General features: G+C 47.9%; 1 protein-coding gene across 1 annotated transcript in view; it reads right to left on the bottom strand.

The window, feature by feature from the left end:
• ADAMTS7 (ADAM metallopeptidase with thrombospondin type 1 motif 7) overlaps positions 1-17,507 on the bottom strand; it is a 142,044-nt gene that overhangs the window by 77,484 nt on the left and 47,053 nt on the right. The window contains exons 12-15 of the mRNA XM_074966661.1: positions 14,528-14,697; positions 13,924-14,057; positions 8,137-8,257; positions 5,990-6,234 (exon numbers count right to left, since the gene is read on the bottom strand). Coding sequence (XP_074822762.1) covers positions 5,990-6,234; positions 8,137-8,257; positions 13,924-14,057; positions 14,528-14,697 — 670 coding nt within the window. The remainder of the gene's footprint in view (positions 1-5,989; positions 6,235-8,136; positions 8,258-13,923; positions 14,058-14,527; positions 14,698-17,507) is intronic.

Genomic DNA, 17,507 nt, shown 5'->3' with positions numbered 1-17,507 from the left:
GGAAAGGATACAGGCAGGCTTCTCATGTCAGCTGTTGCTGTCCTTACCTTTTTACCCAGGCAGCCTGCAAAGGACGTGAATGCAAACACAAGGGGAAATAATTAAGTAGGGAAATCTGTGATCTAAGCGTCTAGCTGCAAAATTACAAAGCCAAGAATTCCTAGGGAGCCCCTTCCTCCCCTTCAGGTATTTGAGAACAACTTGCCTTGCACCGAGGGAGTCTTTTATTTCCTTTTTCCTTTGCTTTTCCCCCTTGAATTAACACAGCTCACAAAGCAGATGCAATCTGTCTTTCCATGTATTAAGGGGCAGTAAAACGGAATAATGCAGTTAAATCAACAAATAAACCCAAATACCCACGTGTGATTCGCCCTGGCTGTATTTCAAAGAGGCATCATCGTATGCTGCACTTTGTGTGAACCTTTGGGCAACTGATTGTTCAGATGTAGAACTGCAGTCGTTAGAAATGAACAGACTGTGAACCACAAGGGGGTAGAGGCTGGTTCTACTGACATGAAAGTCAGCGGCAAAGTGCCCATTGATTTCAAAAGAAGGGTCAGGCTCATAGTCTAACGAGAACTGTTCTCAGGTAACTCCCATTCAAAAGCTTCGAGAGGTTCCGTCAACTGGGAGACTTTGTGTTAAACCAACCAGGGCTGGCGTCTGCAGCTGTGAGTATGTGGATTTGCACAGCCAGATCCATAGCTGAAAATCAGGATGAGAATTGGCTTCTGTGCAATCCACATAGAAATAATTGCTTTAAAATTATGCATTTTCCTTGTCACTTTTCAGACCATCCCTTCATATAGACTGATAGCCCCCCACAAAGCCATGCACAGCCAATTAAAAGATAAAGTGGCGCTGAAACATAATACCTCCGGCAATGCTTTTACATTGAGTAGGGTGACAAGTAAAATGGTAGGATTTGTTTGCAGAACAGGGCAATTTTCAAATAAGCACCAGATCTTCTGTAACTGCCATTGAGAAGGGATTTTTTGGGATTCCAGTCTTGTTCTTATTCAGAGTGTTCCTCGAATGGGGAATCAAACGTACATATTTGTGAAAAGGCTTCCTGGGGGACTAAGGACAACAAAAGTGAGTTCAGGCTGCCCAGCCCAGTCACAGGAGAGCCCAGGATACGTGGGGAACTTTTGGGTTAGAACTCCTGAGTAACCTACCAGCTGGAGGAAACCTAATATGCATTCTCATCATTTGGGAAAAGAAAAAAAGACTTCTCTTGTCAATCTGGGGGTGGAGTGTGGTGGGGTGGGGTGGGATGAGAGGCGAAGGAGGGGAATGTTAAAGTAAACAGCGCACCATTGGAATAAATAAACTCTGAAATTCATTAACTGCTACCTCTGCTCCCTTGGTTGTTTGCTCTAGTCTAAGCAAAGAAAAGAGCCTGTTGAAATTAACATTTGAAATAACCAGGGCAAAGGACCTATTCCCACCCCTCCTCCATCCCTGCTGCCCAGCAGATGTGTTTGTGCAGTGGATTTCTTAAAATGAACACTGACTTTTTAGGAACATGCATACGTAACAATAACCTCGCCTTCCTACGCTGACGTCCTCCTAGCTGATCCCCAGAACTAGGCCTTCATTTTCTGTTATGTGCAGTGATATCAAACACACAAGTACAAAATGGGGAATGATTGTTAGGCAAGCAGTACTGCTCACAAGGATCTGGGGGAGTTACAGTGGGTCACAAATCGAATGTGAGCCAACAATGTGATGCAACTGCGAAAAAGGTCAATATCATTCTGAGGGGGAATTAACAGGATTGTGGTATGTGAGACATGTGAGATAATTGTCTTGCTCTACTCAACACCGGTGAGGCCTCAGCTGGAGCGCTGTCTCCAGTTCCAGGTGCCGCACTTTAAGAAAGATGTGGGTAAACTGGAGAGAATCCAGAAGAGAGCAACAAAAATGATAAAAGGTTTAGAAAAACTGAGCTGTGAGGAAAGGCTAAAAGGGCTGGGCACGTTTAAGGAGACTGAGGGGGGACCTGATACCAGTCTTCAAATGTGTTAAGGGCTGTTTTAAAGAGGATGGGGATCAATTGTTCTCCATGGTCACTGAAGGTAGGACAAGAAGTAATGAGCTTAGTCTGCAGCCAGGGAAATTTAGGTCAGACAGTAGAAAAACCTTTTTAACTATAAGCATAGATAAGCTCTGGAACAGGGAGGTTGTGGAATCCCTGTCACGGGAAGTTTTTAAGAACAGGTTAGACAAACACTGTCAGGGATGCTGTCTCTAAGCTGACTTGGTCCTGCCTCAGACCGAAGGGATAGACTAGATGACCTTGCGAGGTCCCTTCCACTCCTATGTTTCTATGATTCAATGATTTCTGACGTTCTCACCCCCACACCATGAAAACTCAAGAGTTGACAAAAGCCAACAAAAATTCACGACTATGGTGGAGCGCTGTCCTTAGCTCCTACCACAGCAAGATCGGCCGATGACTGGACAGGATGTAGGCAAGTGGAAAGCTCAGGCTTCGTTCTGAATGTCCTGGGGTCTGACTGGTTTGCGTTGGAACTTGAAGTCCAGATTCCACATAAGCCTGTCCCCAGCAGACCACTGCAGCGTCACTCTGTGTAGGGGCTCCTTTCCCCTCATGGAGCTGTCTCTGGGCAGCATTTTATCGGCCTTCTCCACTAACACTGGTGTATAACGATCGTAGCTCCATTGAAGTCAAACAGTGACGCAGTTGTAAAGTGGTGTAAAATGAGAGGAGAAGTCAGCCCCCTCTATTCTTAAATCTTAAAGACTCACTCCTGTGCTGGAAGTTAAGTTGGCAGAGATCCAGCTGGAATGAAATTTTGAGCCTGCGTAAATAGAAGCCTCTGACAATTGAGTTAGTTAATGTAAATAGTGACACGGGGCCTTTATTGCAAAGTAGCGCTGCTTGGAAAGGTATTTAAACATGAGGGAGAGGGGACGGCTGGCTGGTCCTAGAAGAGCTCGTGTTTTAAAAGGAAAAATGATCAAAACCTCATTAGTAAAGTGAGTCTGGCTACCTGAAAGACATAACCCTACCTGCTAGTTAGTATGAGGCAGGTTCACACTGAGCAGAAGTTTGGGCAGGAGACAGAAACTTTGTTCCCCTTGCTAAAAGTAAGTAATTAGATTAACAGATAAAGGGAATGGGCAGAAGTGAAGAGGAGCCTCCTGCCCTACAAACAAGAGTCTGCTGAACCACACAGACAGAACTCCAATTCCTTCGCGGTGGGTCTGGTGACCTGCTGAACCACAGAAGCAAAATCTGAATGGATGGCGAATCATCATCTTTTCTATAGCGCTTTTCCTCGGTAGATCTCAAAGCACTTCACGCGCTTTAATGAATTTATCCTCCCAATAGCCCTGGGAGAGGGGAAGTGCTGTTAGCCCCATTGTGCAGACAGGGAACTGAGGCACACAGCTGAGTGACCTGCCTAAGGTCTCGCAGGAAGTCTGCGGCAGAGGAGGGAATTGTACTGGGGTCTCCAAAGTCTCTGGACAAGACCTTTTTGGAATCCCCAAATGGAAATTTAGATTCATAATTTGAGCTGCAGCTGATCCCTGTGTAACGTTACACTGGAAGGTGCTGATGGCTTCCAGCAGGGGGTCTGGGATCCAAAGACCATAACAGACCTCATTAAAGCCAATGGGCAGGCACTCTCCTTCAGGCTCAATGGAAGGACAATCAAGCCCTGTAGTAAAACCAGCTGGGGACTGTGGGACTAGCACCCAGTACTAGGCTGCATGGTAGGTCATAGCTAAACCATGTGGGCTGAGGAGTTTCCCTGGGGGCAGGCGCAGGGGCTGGGATATTGGTTCCAGGCTGTGTATGCTGGAGGCAGAAAGACAGGGGAAGGAGTTCTGAGTGTGACCTGGAGAGGAAGCAGAGGGACAGGGCTTCTTGGGCACAGAGCTCGCTGGAGTGTCAGGCTTGGGGATTTCTGAGTATGGAAACTGCCTGCTGCTGCTTGTTTCTGCTGTGTTCAGGGAGTCAGGATTTTGGGTACATTTTTGGTAAATAAACAAGATAGCATCGAGAATATACCTGATGCATATCATCAATTTATTATTCTAACGAAAGCAACCCTGCAAGGCTCTGAACTTTGGCTTATCTCCTCGAGCCAAAGGGTGAAACAATAACTTAAAATAAGAGAGGGGAAAAATCTTTGTCTCTATTTGCCTCGGAAAGTTTCTTGGTGCTCCCCTCTTGCTGCTATTACAGAGCTGTGTTCATGAGAAAGGCCTCTTTACAGCCTAGAAACACGACTCTTGGGGGCTGGGGAGAATGGAGGGTCTGGATTTTGCCCTGAGTAAGAGATTCTCGTCGTTTGTGGTTTTACCCTCACTCCCATGAGCATCCGGGGCCAACATTACACCCACAAAGTAGGCTGATTTGCAGAGCCTTTAACACTGCAACCCAAGTGTTATATTTGTATACATATCCATCAGCCCGCGCTCTCTGAATGGTTAGTAGCCTAGTGCAGGCCATGGGCAGACTCTCATGCCAAGACTCTTGGCTACAGGATGGTTGAGGGGCTGGCGAGATGCCACCAGGTCACAATACTGCATTGTCATGGGATGATGGCATTGTCATGGCATTGTGTTGCAACCCAACCCAACACTGCTGCTGCATTTAGGAAGGGGCATCTAGGCCAAGGGGTCTTATGTCAAAGCACTGTTTCATCTTGAGGGCTCTGTTAACCCTATTAAAAATGTTGTGATCTCTTTTCCCAGGAGATAAGAAAAAGAATTCAGGAAATAGACATTTCTTCTCTCTCCTGTGTAAATATTTTGAGGAATGCTTCTCTTGGGATTAGTTTCAGCTGGAAAGAACATGGGCTGGATCCACCCACTAATTGGGAAATATGCGTGTCAGATCAAGCGAATCCTTCTGGCTGCTAATTACAGTTGTTCCCAAAGAAACATGCATGATTACTAGTCGCCATCTAAGCACCAGTTTGCGGTGAAATTCTGACTGCCCCATGAGCAGAGAGAGCTAGGCATACTGTGCTCTTCTACAGAGAAATCCCACAGGCAGCTGTGAGTTCTGATGGGAAAGGGAAGAGCAGAAGGGATTTCCAGAGTGTAAGGTGTCTGACTGCCAACACAGTACAGCCGAGTTCCCCTAAAGGGATTACAGCGCTTGTGGTTTGGCTCTGCAGGCTGCGAAGGCAAGTGCTCCCGTTCCTCAACTCAAGCAGCAGCGAGGTGGTGTGATCACCAGGCCAACGTTTTCCTTGCATGAGACTTTTAACGGTCTGTTGCTCTGAGGTCCACCAAATGCACACTTCATTTCGGGAGGATCTGGTGGTAGGTTTGCCAGGTTCTGTTGTGCATAGTTGTAAGTGTGCTGTCTAACCAAAGCAACTGCTTAAATTGGACTCAGTGACGAAAATCAAAATTATTCCACTGGCTGCAATTACTACAAATTGAAAATATTTTGATAGGCTCAGCTTTGCTTTGCTGATTTGAAATCATACTGGGAGAGAAATTCCACCCAGTTTGGCATGATAAGGCATTTGCTCTGCTTTAAAACTTAATACTTCCCTAATCAAGGGGAAGGATGGTCTTATAGATAAGGCCTTGACAGCTCTGGGTTCAAATCCCAGCTCTGCCACAGAATTCCTCTGTGACCTTGAGCAAGTCAATTAATTCTCTATTCCCCCTCTGTAAAAGGAAGATAATTCCTTTGTCCATCATGTCTATTTAGATTGTAAGCTCTCTGGAGCAGGGACTTAGGTGTATGTACAGTCCCTAGCCCAATGGGGCCTAGATTTTGGTTGGGGTCTCAAGGCAATATTATAATACTACCAATAATAATCAGAGCTATGTTATCAGCGAATAAGGACTAAGTGCCTTTCCTAGCTGCCGCAGGCATTTTTTTAAGTTTATATTTGTAAAGAGCTTTGCTGCAGGTTGATCTGCCCCACCCAGATCTTTGCACCTGTCACATGTGGCTACATGGCAAAATAAAACATCATACAAGTACCTGGATCCAGACGGGCTCCCCCGTGGGCCCAGGGGATGTGAGGTTCTCCCAGTTTCCAGTCCTCTCGTAGGTGAAGGTTGTCCCAGCCACTTTGTAATCTCCGTTCCATTGGATGGTCCACCCGCCATTCAGAAAGTATTTCTCTGGATCTTCACTCCTCAAGGCCAGGAAATTTCCTGCTTCTGCCACTTCCTCAATTCTAATCTCCCGGGCTCCAGCTGGGATCATCCCAATGTCAACGTAACCTGGGAATTTCACTGACTGTCAATCTCAGGCAGTCAAACAAACAGAAGAACCCCATGCCAGATAAATCAATCACTTCCGGTCAAATCGCTAGAGCAATGAGAGCCGCCAAGCTGATTAAACAGACTATTTTGTCTTTTAGCTGCTGATTTCAACATCAGGGGGTACTGGGGGGCTCAGATAAAATAGCTCTTTCTGTCTAGTGTGCCACATGCAGAATCTTACATGGAGCCAGCCTGTGTTCTCTGCTAGTCCATTCCATTGCAGAACTAAAAGTGTCCCCATTGAGCCTTGACCAATGCATTTAATGTACTTTTACCGTGTCCACATTGTATTTAATGTGCTTTTAATGCATTTAATGGATTTAACGTGCTTTTACCTTGTCCACATAGACCATCCAAACCCTCTTAAACCTTCTGTTAAGCTGAACCCATAGGTCCAGCTAACTCAGATTTCTTTTTAGAGTGCAGACAACGTCTTAGCGGCAAAGGTCTGTAAATGGATATTTTTCCTCCCGGCAGTAAACACTGGGATGATATTCAGGTTAACATGTCTCTGTTCCAAAGGCTAAATCTCTGCCCCATTGAAGTCAACTGCAAAAGTACCAGTGATTTTAAAAGGAGCAAGATTAAATAGCAAAGGGTGATTTCAAATTTTTGGTCTCTAACAAATATAAATCGGAATGAAATGAATGATATTGACGGAATCACTCCCTTAGCTTCCTACATGTCATAGCCAGTGCCTTTCAGAACAATTGCACTGGCAATAATTTACCTTCTCTTTATTGCTGACCCCACTTTCCCCTGTGGAATTTCCTAACAGTCGTGTTATTGAAGGGTTCCTGTTTGCAAACCATTCCTGCCCTTCCCCCCACACTGCTGATAAAGGGAAAAACTGGATCTACAGATTAAGGGTGTTTGTATTAAGAAAATCATTTAAAACAACAAGCCAGAATCTTTTTTTTTTCTCTTTCTTATTCAAATTGGCAAGATCTTTGACCTAACCTCATTCTGTCCACTTGCTCAGTTTTCAGGGCAATGTTTAGTTATTAGGGGAGCTTAGTTATACTTTACAAAGTTCCAGTCATGTTTCTTTTATTAAAAGAAGTGCTGTCTCTATCTATCTATCTAAAAACCATCTTGGCATTTTAACATATAAAGCATGGAACGGAAACAGAGCTTTCCTATTTAAAAAAAAAGTTGTGAGGGAATTTGGTGTTCAAAGACATAATGATAAATAATAATAACAGTACACTGCACTTTCACAGCAACTTCTGCCGAAGGATCTCAAAGCCCTTTATAAACTGTGATGAACTACAGTCTCCTTGTGAGGCAGGCGTTTTCCCTGATTCACAGACAGGGAAAACTGAAGCACCAAAGATGCTAAGTGACTCGCTCTAGGTAACCGTGTTGTCCTGAGTCGAGGACCCTGAAAGACCGGCACCATCCACCACACTGGCCCATTCACTGTGTCCCCTAAGCGGCATAGTGATCTGCCGAGTAGAGGCTTATCTACCCCCAGAAAGTGACTACAAATGCTGCCACCACCAGCATGAACTGGCCAGGAGTACATGCCGCTCACGCATGCACTCCACAGCACATCCCCGGCCTGCCAGTCCAGCAGCCTCCAGCCTGGGCTTGAAGGGTTTCTGGAGAAAAGGATCTGTGTGGTGGATCTGTCCCTTCTAGCTGCAAAACCTCTGAGCACCTTGTATTGTTATATCTTATCAGTATTTGTTTAACCTTTTATGACCCCGTTTCCCTTCCAAAACGAGCCATATTATGGAACATGGCAGGTGCTGTGCATTCTCACCAACTTGTGCTGCTCACCAATGTTCCTTTCAGAACAGGAACCAGCAAAAGTTCAGGGACAAGCTGGTAGATGGTTGTGACAGACAACCTTACCCAGACCCTCACTCTCCTCGAACATCTTTTTCACAGTCTGGCAGGTGGATCCATCCCCATGGCACACCCCGCACCGATCCTCGACCGCGTTGGAGTCAATTTCATAGTCGCAGCCCACATTCTGAAACACAAGAACTCCAGTAGCTCACGCTTGGTAGTGACAATCTCATCACAAGGCTCTGATTTTAAATGACGAGAGGAGTGCAATTTCTGTTGGCTCCAACAACTGCATTATACACTCCCAGAAAGGCAGACAGTGCATGGCAGCCTGGTCTAATGATGTCAGTGGGTCTGTTTCTCCATCACACAGCACAAGGTGTCTCTCAATGCCAGCAAGCTGTGCACGAGTCACAGAGTGTCATGATGGGATCACCAGTCCTCACAGGAAATAATGAATGTGACAAGGACCAGGCTCACTGAGCGGCCTGCCTGGCAGTGTACCATTTGTCACTGGTAGGATGGGAAATAAGGAAGACAGACACACGGTTACCCAGGGAGATTAAGGGCCAGATTCTGGCATGGGGGAAATCTTGAACTTATATATAGCCAGTTCCTCCTGCTTCCCTGGTGCATGGGGTAGGCTGGGGCTCTGGCTAGGGGCAAGGAAAGGCCATGTACAGCGTCTAGCACCATGGTGTCCTGGTCCATGGCTGGGGCTCCTTGGACTCTACAATAATATTAATTCCAAATGATAATAATAATGTCTGGGGCTGGAGTGTGCTGTGCTCTGCCAGTCCCCAGCCAACACAACAGCCCCGAGGGCGACTGCTTTTGCCAGTGTAAGTGAGAGCAGACTTGATGATCTGGGGGTCTAGTTCAGGCCCCCACCTGTCCCAGGAGCATGGGGTGGGGGGATGTTTAGGTGACATGAATTTGGTGCTTGTGCCCTGAACTGTTTTGTCCGTGGCCATTGCTGAAGAATAATGTATTGTTATTACATTTCTATTCCAGCCTTCTATTTGGTTTCACTTCATCATCATAGGGTGTAGCTGTAGTGTCCAAGTGCCTGTTCTATCTCTCGTCTTACAAATGGTGAGGTCTCAGCTAATGGCTCTGAAGTTCGGTTCATCTTAATCTAGGGATCAGGGTACAAGCAGATGCAACTCATTTAGCTTCAGTGAGGTTGCAAACACTTACGCAGGGTTGAAGCCAGCCGGATGTACCTTACGCTGAGGCACACAGTGTCAGATTTCTAACTGTACACTTACTCATGACCACTTTTCCTGCCACCTGTCCTGCTCAGAAGGGATGAAGGAGTCAGGTCTGGCAGTTCACTGAAGAGCCACCAAAGCCAGGTTGTGCTGGTAAGTTATTAAATTGCTACACATACAGCACCTGGGTGTCTTTTTGAAGTTAGGCACTCAAATACCTTGGCAAGAATGCAGTCCATATACCTGTTTCCATTTTCTCCTGGGCCTGTCTGTGAGCATCTAGCATTTGTTTGCACCCTTTCAATTTTACACAGATTTTGATGGAAAGTCAGATGCAATACTATTTGTAAGAGCCCACCCTTTTACCTTTCTGCTCATTTCTTTCATGGTCTCTTGTTACAGGAACCTAAGAGTCGGGAGTCAGTCAGGTAGGAGATGAGAACTCTTGGACTTTATTTGTGCTAAACCCCGCTCTCTAGCTGGGAGAGGGCAGCCTCCTGATTGGCAGATCTGCCAGCGCAGCTTCTGTGCCGTGTCAGGGAGATTTTTTATATTCTGCTAACATACTGTGTGCCCTCACATGCGGGTGGCAGTGCCCAGTGTCTCACCCTTCAGTACCAGAGGTATCCATTTGATTTTAGTTCAGTAAAAGCCCCGGAGTGAATGCCTAAAGGGTCCTTTTAGTATGTGCGTGTGACAGAGTGTACCAGGCCTTCGTGGTCTCCTCCTGGAGGCCCTGCTGCTCTGCTACACCCCATCCCAAGAAGTTGCAAGGTGGGAGGAAAAAAGCAGCAAAGCTGCATCCTCTAGGCTTGCTTAGAGAGGCCTCCCTGGCGTGGCCATCTTAGAAGGCAGAGAGACCTGGTCCTCCACAGGCTAGAAGGGCTAGCGATGACCAACCAGAGTTCGGCAGGCTCACATAAAAAAGTCTGAGGGGCCTTAGCAGGTCAGTTCCCAGCGGGGAGCAGAGGAGTGAAGGAGGGTGCTCCTCTTTGGCCAAAGGCTGACAAGCAGACAGCACTCGTGGCTGGCTGAACTTACGCTGCGATTGCAGAGGGAGAAGGACCTACGGACACTGGCCCACAGTTAGGGCTGGAGATAAAAGGGCCCTGTAGCAAGAGGCCCAGGGAAACAGCAGCGACAGATTGAATAAACAGTACATGCCTGCTGTGTATAGGGTCCCTGGATTGAAACCCGGAGCAGAGGGCGGGCCAGCCCCTATCAGCCACAGGTAAAGTGACGTGAAGCCCAAGAAGGGGACAGGCCTCATTTGGGAGCCTCGACAAAAAGGCCAAATCTAAAGGGCCTCGAGCCAGGGATGAAGGCCCTAGCGGGGCAAAGAGACTGGTAGTTACTGGACACTTTAATATCCCCGGTTTCATCTGGACTTTGTGATATAGCCAGAGGGCCAAGCCACTGAAGACCCGCTAAGGTTGGCTGGCAGCCTATCCAGGGTGCCAGGGGTGAGAAAAAGTCTGCAGTACTGCACCCAGCCACTTCAAGGCACTCAAGAGGTGAGTGCCCCTTCTCACTGTGTGAATAGGCGAGTTGTCCCATTTGGGTGCAGTAGTGTCCAGGAAAACAGTTTTATTTCTGTGATGGGGAAAGAACGTTATTACTTTTTCCTACCGTAACTCCTGTTCTGAACCAAGGAGTTCGTTTTAATTTTGGTGTCAGAGGCTAAGACAGCGCCAGCTTTTGTGTGTGCAGCAAGCTCTGGCTGACTAACTTGTCGTTTGCACATGAGGCTGCTAAATCTCATTTTTCACTCGTACGTATCACATGAAGATTGCAACCCTTTGAGCCGAGACTAAAAGTGGACCCGGCTCTGTGAGTTCTGCTCGGCAGAGCAGTTGCCACTGGGCTTTGGACTCTGGCTCTGCTGGCAACAAAATCTGAATGGCTGTTTCTAAGGAAGAGTGAGATTTTCCGTGAATGGTTTTGACATAAGCAGCTGCAAAGATAATTGCTTATTGATTATTTCCCCATCTCCTCCATGGGCCATATGGAGTGAAAGGTCCAGCAGCCCACACACATCTGGGAAAGTCTTGTAGTGCTGGTGTCGTTCTGCAACCATCTTCTTCCCACACACAATAAAGGGGAACAGGCAGCACCGGGTTTCCTCTTTTGAGTCCGGGAATTTCTCTCTCCGATTGGCAGCAGCCAAGACTTGAGTATGTTCACACACACGCTGCTGCTCAGCTTTTAGCTTCCTTTCTGCTCTGAGTGATGTTGGTGAGTACATAGCAACTCACATGAGCAGGAAGATAAGGACTTATCTTTTCCCTTTGTCCAGTGGCTGTTTCTTTTTTACCCATTCACCCCCGTGAGGACTATAGATCGAGTTCACTGCTGGCACATGTGGGTGGCTTCCCAGCCTTCGCCCAGTTGCAGTCAACCCATGATGTATAGAGCCAAAAATCACCCTCCTCCTTCAGGCTTGTTTGTGTTCACAGGCTAATACCAAATAAACACAATCAACTGCAGCCCAAGCCTTTTCCCAGGCTCCTAGGAACAGGTCGGTGCCAGACGCTGCGTTCCTGTCTGCAGATCCACTCCCACTTCCCCTATAGCCAGAGCGGAGTAAATGACCCACCGGGAACACTGAATGAGCTGGCTCAACAGCCAGGTGCACAGAAGGAGTGTCAACTCCCTCCAAGCACAAGGAAGCTGGTGGTGAATTTGGCCAGTGTCATACGAGTAGTTGGCTGGGTTTGTTTTCGTTAATTCTGTTTGGGAATATCTGGCGGCGAAAGCCGTCTGGGAACAAGAGAGCTTTTGGCAAGTCACTGAAGGAGCACGTTGCTGACACAGAAGCTGAGCACTGCACTAGCCCAGCTACTGTTTCTGTCCGCACACCAATATTACACAACAGCTAACCCAGGCGGTGGAAGTCCACGCCATGGAGCAAAAGTGAAACGGTTGTAATCCCTGCATGGTTCATTGTACTCGATGGAATGGAAAATCTGCTTGTGTGTGGTCTGCAGGCTGATACAGCTGGCTGCAAATGAAACCATGTGCTGCAGCTGTGAGAGGGGCTGGACAATGGACCCACAAATAAACAACATCTCTGGCCAAGGAATTAGGGTGCAAATCACCTCTGTGCAGAGGGTGGTTTAAGTGGAGGTGAGGACTTGTGCTGGTCATCGGCACAGGGGGGAATTTCACCCTTACATCGTACACACTCCCATCTTCATGGAAGTCCTTCAAGTACATTTTTACCTAAGAGCTGCTGCAGGTACCATGCACCTGTCACGGATGGAACTCTGACTGTCAGTGCACCAGTTGAATCCCAATCATGTGCTGTCCGGGTCACTCTTCCTCTGCTTGCTCTAGGGCACTTGCAAGAGGAGGGAAGTGGCTCACATGTAATTGCCTGGGAACCATCATTACTCTTCAGAGAGCGGGCAGCCCTGTCAATGCAAGTCCATGGAGTTGCAGCTGCTTAAGATAGCAATATATTTGGTCTATGGACTGCAAAACCAAGATGCCTCCAATTGCCTTCTACGTGTCTGATCCAATGGGCACTGACGACTTTGGGGCGCTCTCCATTAATGTCACAGGGCACTGGATAAGGCCCTATTTTAATAGGCAAAAATAGAGCTTAGCTATAAAATATAAAATAGAGGGTTTTCTTTGTGAAAACGTTTTCTGATAAAACATGAGGCATAGTCATTATATCCCAAATCTTGGGACTACTCACCTGAGTAAGGGCTATATGTGTGAGTAAGAGTTTGCAAGATTGCATCCCTCTGTCCCCTGGAAAAGTCTTCACAGAAATCTAAAGAAGATTCCTACAGGATTCCAAGGCAGGCATGATTCGGCAATCCTGAGGAGGGTTTTAGCAGCAAGACAGCCTGCAAAACTTGTACAGTCTGCTCTTCATCAGCGACACCTTGCAGATGGTATTGCTGAAGGGTGTTTCTGCCAAAGGAATTGCTTCCTGAGGCTGGCTGCCATGCCTCCTATCTGCCTCCCCGTTGGCTTTGGCAGCACTTGAGTTTGGGAAATGTCCTTCCCAGGTGTCCGTCAGCAGAGCTCGGCCTGACGCCAGCATTAGTTTTTATAGAGTTTCAAAGAAAGAAAATAAAAATTCAAAAAATCAGAAACCCACAGGGTCTGGGTTCTATATTAAGATAAAAATGTTTTTGTTCAGACCTGTCAATTGTTTTACTTCCATTCCTGAAGGCCAAGTCCCATCCACAACATGGGTCCAATTATGGCCGTGTCTTATTTTCATGAAACCCCATCCACATGAGTCAGGAAAAGACACTGTCATTCGCAGGTATGAAAATAATAACAATGTTTGTCAATAAAACATTTATTTTGGTGCGAGCAGGCAAAGTCCTTACACCGTTCCTTCATGCGCACCACACACTCAATAGGGCAGTCCTGGGTTTGTCTTCATTTAACAAATCTCTAAGACCAGTCTTGTGCTTTCAGACATAACTGGGCCTTTCTCAGCTAGATCCTGGTCTCTCCTTCTAAGTCTCTCTTCCTCAGAGAGCTATGCGGAGTTGAAACAAAGGGGACTCAGCTGGCCTAGCTTCTAGGGTGAGTCAGCAAAATAACTCTGCCCCTCTCCACAGGTTCTCAAAGACATGTTTCACAAAGAGAGACGACACCCAAAGCATACCTTACAGATCCCATTGATACAGATATCCCGGCTTGTGTTCCCTTCGTAACATGGAGTCCCATCAATGACAGCATCCCGGAGCTTTTCGGCAAAGTATTCATCCTCTGGGCGGCAGTGCAACTCACACGGATTGACTGAGGGTTCCAAACAGACTGTAAATAAACCTGCAAGGCCAAGAGTATCTGCAGACTTCCACCCATGTCCTGTCTTCTCCCACTAGAGCCATCCCTGCTACAGAACCACGACTTGCACTGTCAGGACTTTCCTCTGCTCTAAATAATCATCTTTTGACCCGTAAACTAAACCTGCAAATGCACCTATGACCCCTTCACTTGAGGTGCTGCCAACTTAGAATGTCAGCTCTCTGGGGCAGAGACTGCCTGTTTTCGTTCGCTATTTGTCCCTAATACAATGGGGTCCTCGGCTATGACTTGGGCTCCTAGATGCTACAGAAATGCAAATAATAAAATAATAATAATATGACAGCACTGAAAGGTAAAACTTACTGGCCTTGTGCATGGATTCTAACCATTAATACAGATCATTAGTAAAATCAAATTAAAATAATTGTCTAACAAATAGAGGCTCAGGGGGTTGGACTTACTGTTGTTCGGTACCGGCAGCCACTTATAGAGTTTCCCTTTATATAGCATGGCATCAAACTGGCTGCACTGGATGTGGCGGAAGGACGGTTTGTCTGTGGGGCATGGCTTCATGTTACAGACCCGGAATCGCTTCCGTTCCCCCAGGCAGTATTTACCACCATACTTCGGTCTGTCACCAAGAGCAGGAGAACAGAAAACAAAAGCAGGTGCAACACATTAGGATGAAATTCACTAAATTATCATAGACTATAAGGGGCACATTTCTGAGTGGTATCCCCATTCGTTGCTAATCTTTTAACTTACCACATTGGGCCAGATTCCCCAGTCAAACAAAACCCTGTCTAAAGTCCATGGAGATTTGCTCAGATAAAGTCCACATAATTTGACACCCTGTGACAGGGGTCGGCAACCTTTGGCACACAGCCCAACAGGGTAATCTGTTGGCGGGCTGCGAGACATTTTGTTTACATTGACTGTCCACAGGCAGGGCCGTCCTTAGCCATACGCAGCTGCGTAGGGCACCATGAAATTTGGGGCACCAAATTGCCCCAAATTTCATGCTGCCTTAGGCAGCTACATGCTGCATATGAGGCAGGACCAGCCCTGGTGACCAGCCTTATCCCTCGGCTGGCCCTGCCATGGGCTGTGCCCACTGCAAGGGGCAGGGCCATCCCTTGGGGATTTGGGGCCCCAGACAACTCTCTCCACCCCACCTCCTCCCCTTCCGCCCTGCTCCGCCCCTGGCACGCCCCCCATTCCACCTCTCCCCCCAGCGAGCCCGCACTCATCGGCAGCGGCGGGAAGCGGAGCCCCAGCCCGCTCCACTCTGCCAGCTCCCAGCTGCGGCGTTGTGCTTCCCGCTGCCGGTGAGTGTGGGGAGGTTGGGGAAAGGACGCCCCCCGCACTCACCGGTGGCGGGAAGCGGAGCAACGCGGCCCCAGCCTGCTCTGCTTCCCTTGCCCCGGCCCCAGCCGTGTTGCTCGGTGGGGATGGGGGGAGGTTAGGGAAAGGTTCCCCCCCCGACTCACCTGCGGCGGGAAGCGGAGCAGCGCGGCTGGGAGCTGGTGGAGTACAGCGGGCTGGGGCTGGGCTGCTCTGCTTCCCGCCGCTGCCTGTGAGTGCGGGGCAGGGGGATCCCTTCCTCCAAGCCCCCTCCCCCGAGCGACGCAGCTGGGGCCGGGGCGAGGGAAGTGGAGTGGGCTGCTCCCGGCCCCTCGCTAATCCTCTGGGCCTGTGGGGCCCCCAGAAGTGCCCCCCCACAGCTCCTGCCTCCCAGACCCAGGGGAAGGGGAGCCCTGGGGGGCTGCGTAGGGCACCCAAATGGCTAGGGACAGCCCTGTCCACAGGCACGGCCCCCCCACAGCTCCCAGTGGCCGTGGTTCGCCATTCCTGGCCAGTGGGAGCTGCGGGAAGCCATGGGCCACAGGGATGTGCTGGCTGCCGCTTCTCGCAGCTCCCACTGGCTGGGAACGGCGAACCGCGGCCACTGGGAGCTGCGGGGGGCCGTGCCTGTGGACAGTCAACATAAACAAAATGTCCCACGGCCCGCCAGCAGATTATCCTGATGGGCCGCATGCTGAAGGTTGCCGATCCCTGCCCTGTGACTTCATTTTTATTTATATGGAGCCAAATTCTGCTGTTATTTGCACCAACATAAATCCAGAATAACTCCACTGTATTCAGTGGCATTCCCGCAGCATAGCAGAGAGCGGAAGGTAGCCACGTGGACTCTGCAATCAAATGGAATGGAAAGCATTACCTGTGCTAACAAGAGACAGCTCAGAGTTTCAGCCTTGCATCCCAGATCTGAAGATACCCATATTTCAGGGGGTGTATGTGTGTAAGTTTGAAGTCAGCTGTTTGATTAGGACTATTCTAGAGAGGGAAGACAGATCTGGATTTGAACTGTGAAGCTCTGGTATGTTTTGATCTGTGGTTTTGGTTCAGATTTGTCGCTAGTTTTAATAAGTACGATTTTCCTTCCTCAGACAGACCTACAGCTGTAACACAAATAAGGAGCTTGCTTTTTTGCAGCTAACATATCCAAATGGAAAGTGCCACAGAAGAAAGTTATTTGTGTCACATCAGACCAATGGCTGGTGTCTCTGTATCTGATAACCATATCCATTCATTCTTTCCCCTGCTGATATTGTCAGTTATTAGGAAATTTCTTTATTCTGATCCTCACTGAGGTTGATGGGAGCTTTACCACTGACTTCAGTGAATGATGTATCAGGCTTTTTGCTAGTATATCTTTGAGAAACAACTCCATAAAAGCAGCAAACATTCCAGGTTAAACCCAAATCCATCGTAAAGCCAGTTCTCCACAGTGAAATTAAAAAAGCCCTGAGTCCCTGCTATACAACTTGTTTCTAGATTAATAACCTTGCTGATGATGTAATTGGCAGATGTGTCTACTGGACCCATTGGGATTAGAACTTGACCTGCTGATGGTTTATTAATACAGCAGCTCAAAGATGGCTTTTACTAAGTGGACGTTCTCAGACTTAGCTCTCTTGTTTTCAGGTTACGTCATCCCCCCCACCCCAAAAAAAAAGAAAAAAAAAAAGAGGAAGCATTGTTTGCCATCTTGGGTAAGGGAGCTTTGATCCCTGGGACAAAGTCCTTTGCTCATCTTTCAACAGATTTTGTTAACAAATAAGCCCATAGAATTCTGGCTTTCAAACAGAAATGAGCTGAACACCAATTAAAAAATAACGAAGCAACAATTTAGTGCAGGGTTCCTGCCTTCTCTGCCCCCTCCTTTCCCCCCACCCTGAAACAATAGCTGCATTCAGAAGCAACTTTCCCAAAGAGCCAATGAACTGGCTGTGAGAGGAAGATCTGAGGCCCTGCCAGTGTCTGTGTTACATCAAAAGGTGTGAGTCCTGAGGCCCACGGCTGTCGTGATGGCCTCCAGTTCGGCTGAACCTCTCCGCTGACTCTATGCTTTAGAGAGGAATATCCCCGTCAGGCAGC

The sequence above is a fragment of the Natator depressus genome, chromosome 10 (genome assembly GCF_965152275.1).
Source record: "Natator depressus isolate rNatDep1 chromosome 10, rNatDep2.hap1, whole genome shotgun sequence".
NCBI classification, from domain to species: Eukaryota; Metazoa; Chordata; order Testudines; family Cheloniidae; genus Natator; species Natator depressus.
Note: the sequence above shows the minus strand (reverse complement) of the source record. Positions and strands in the feature narration are given on the sequence as shown.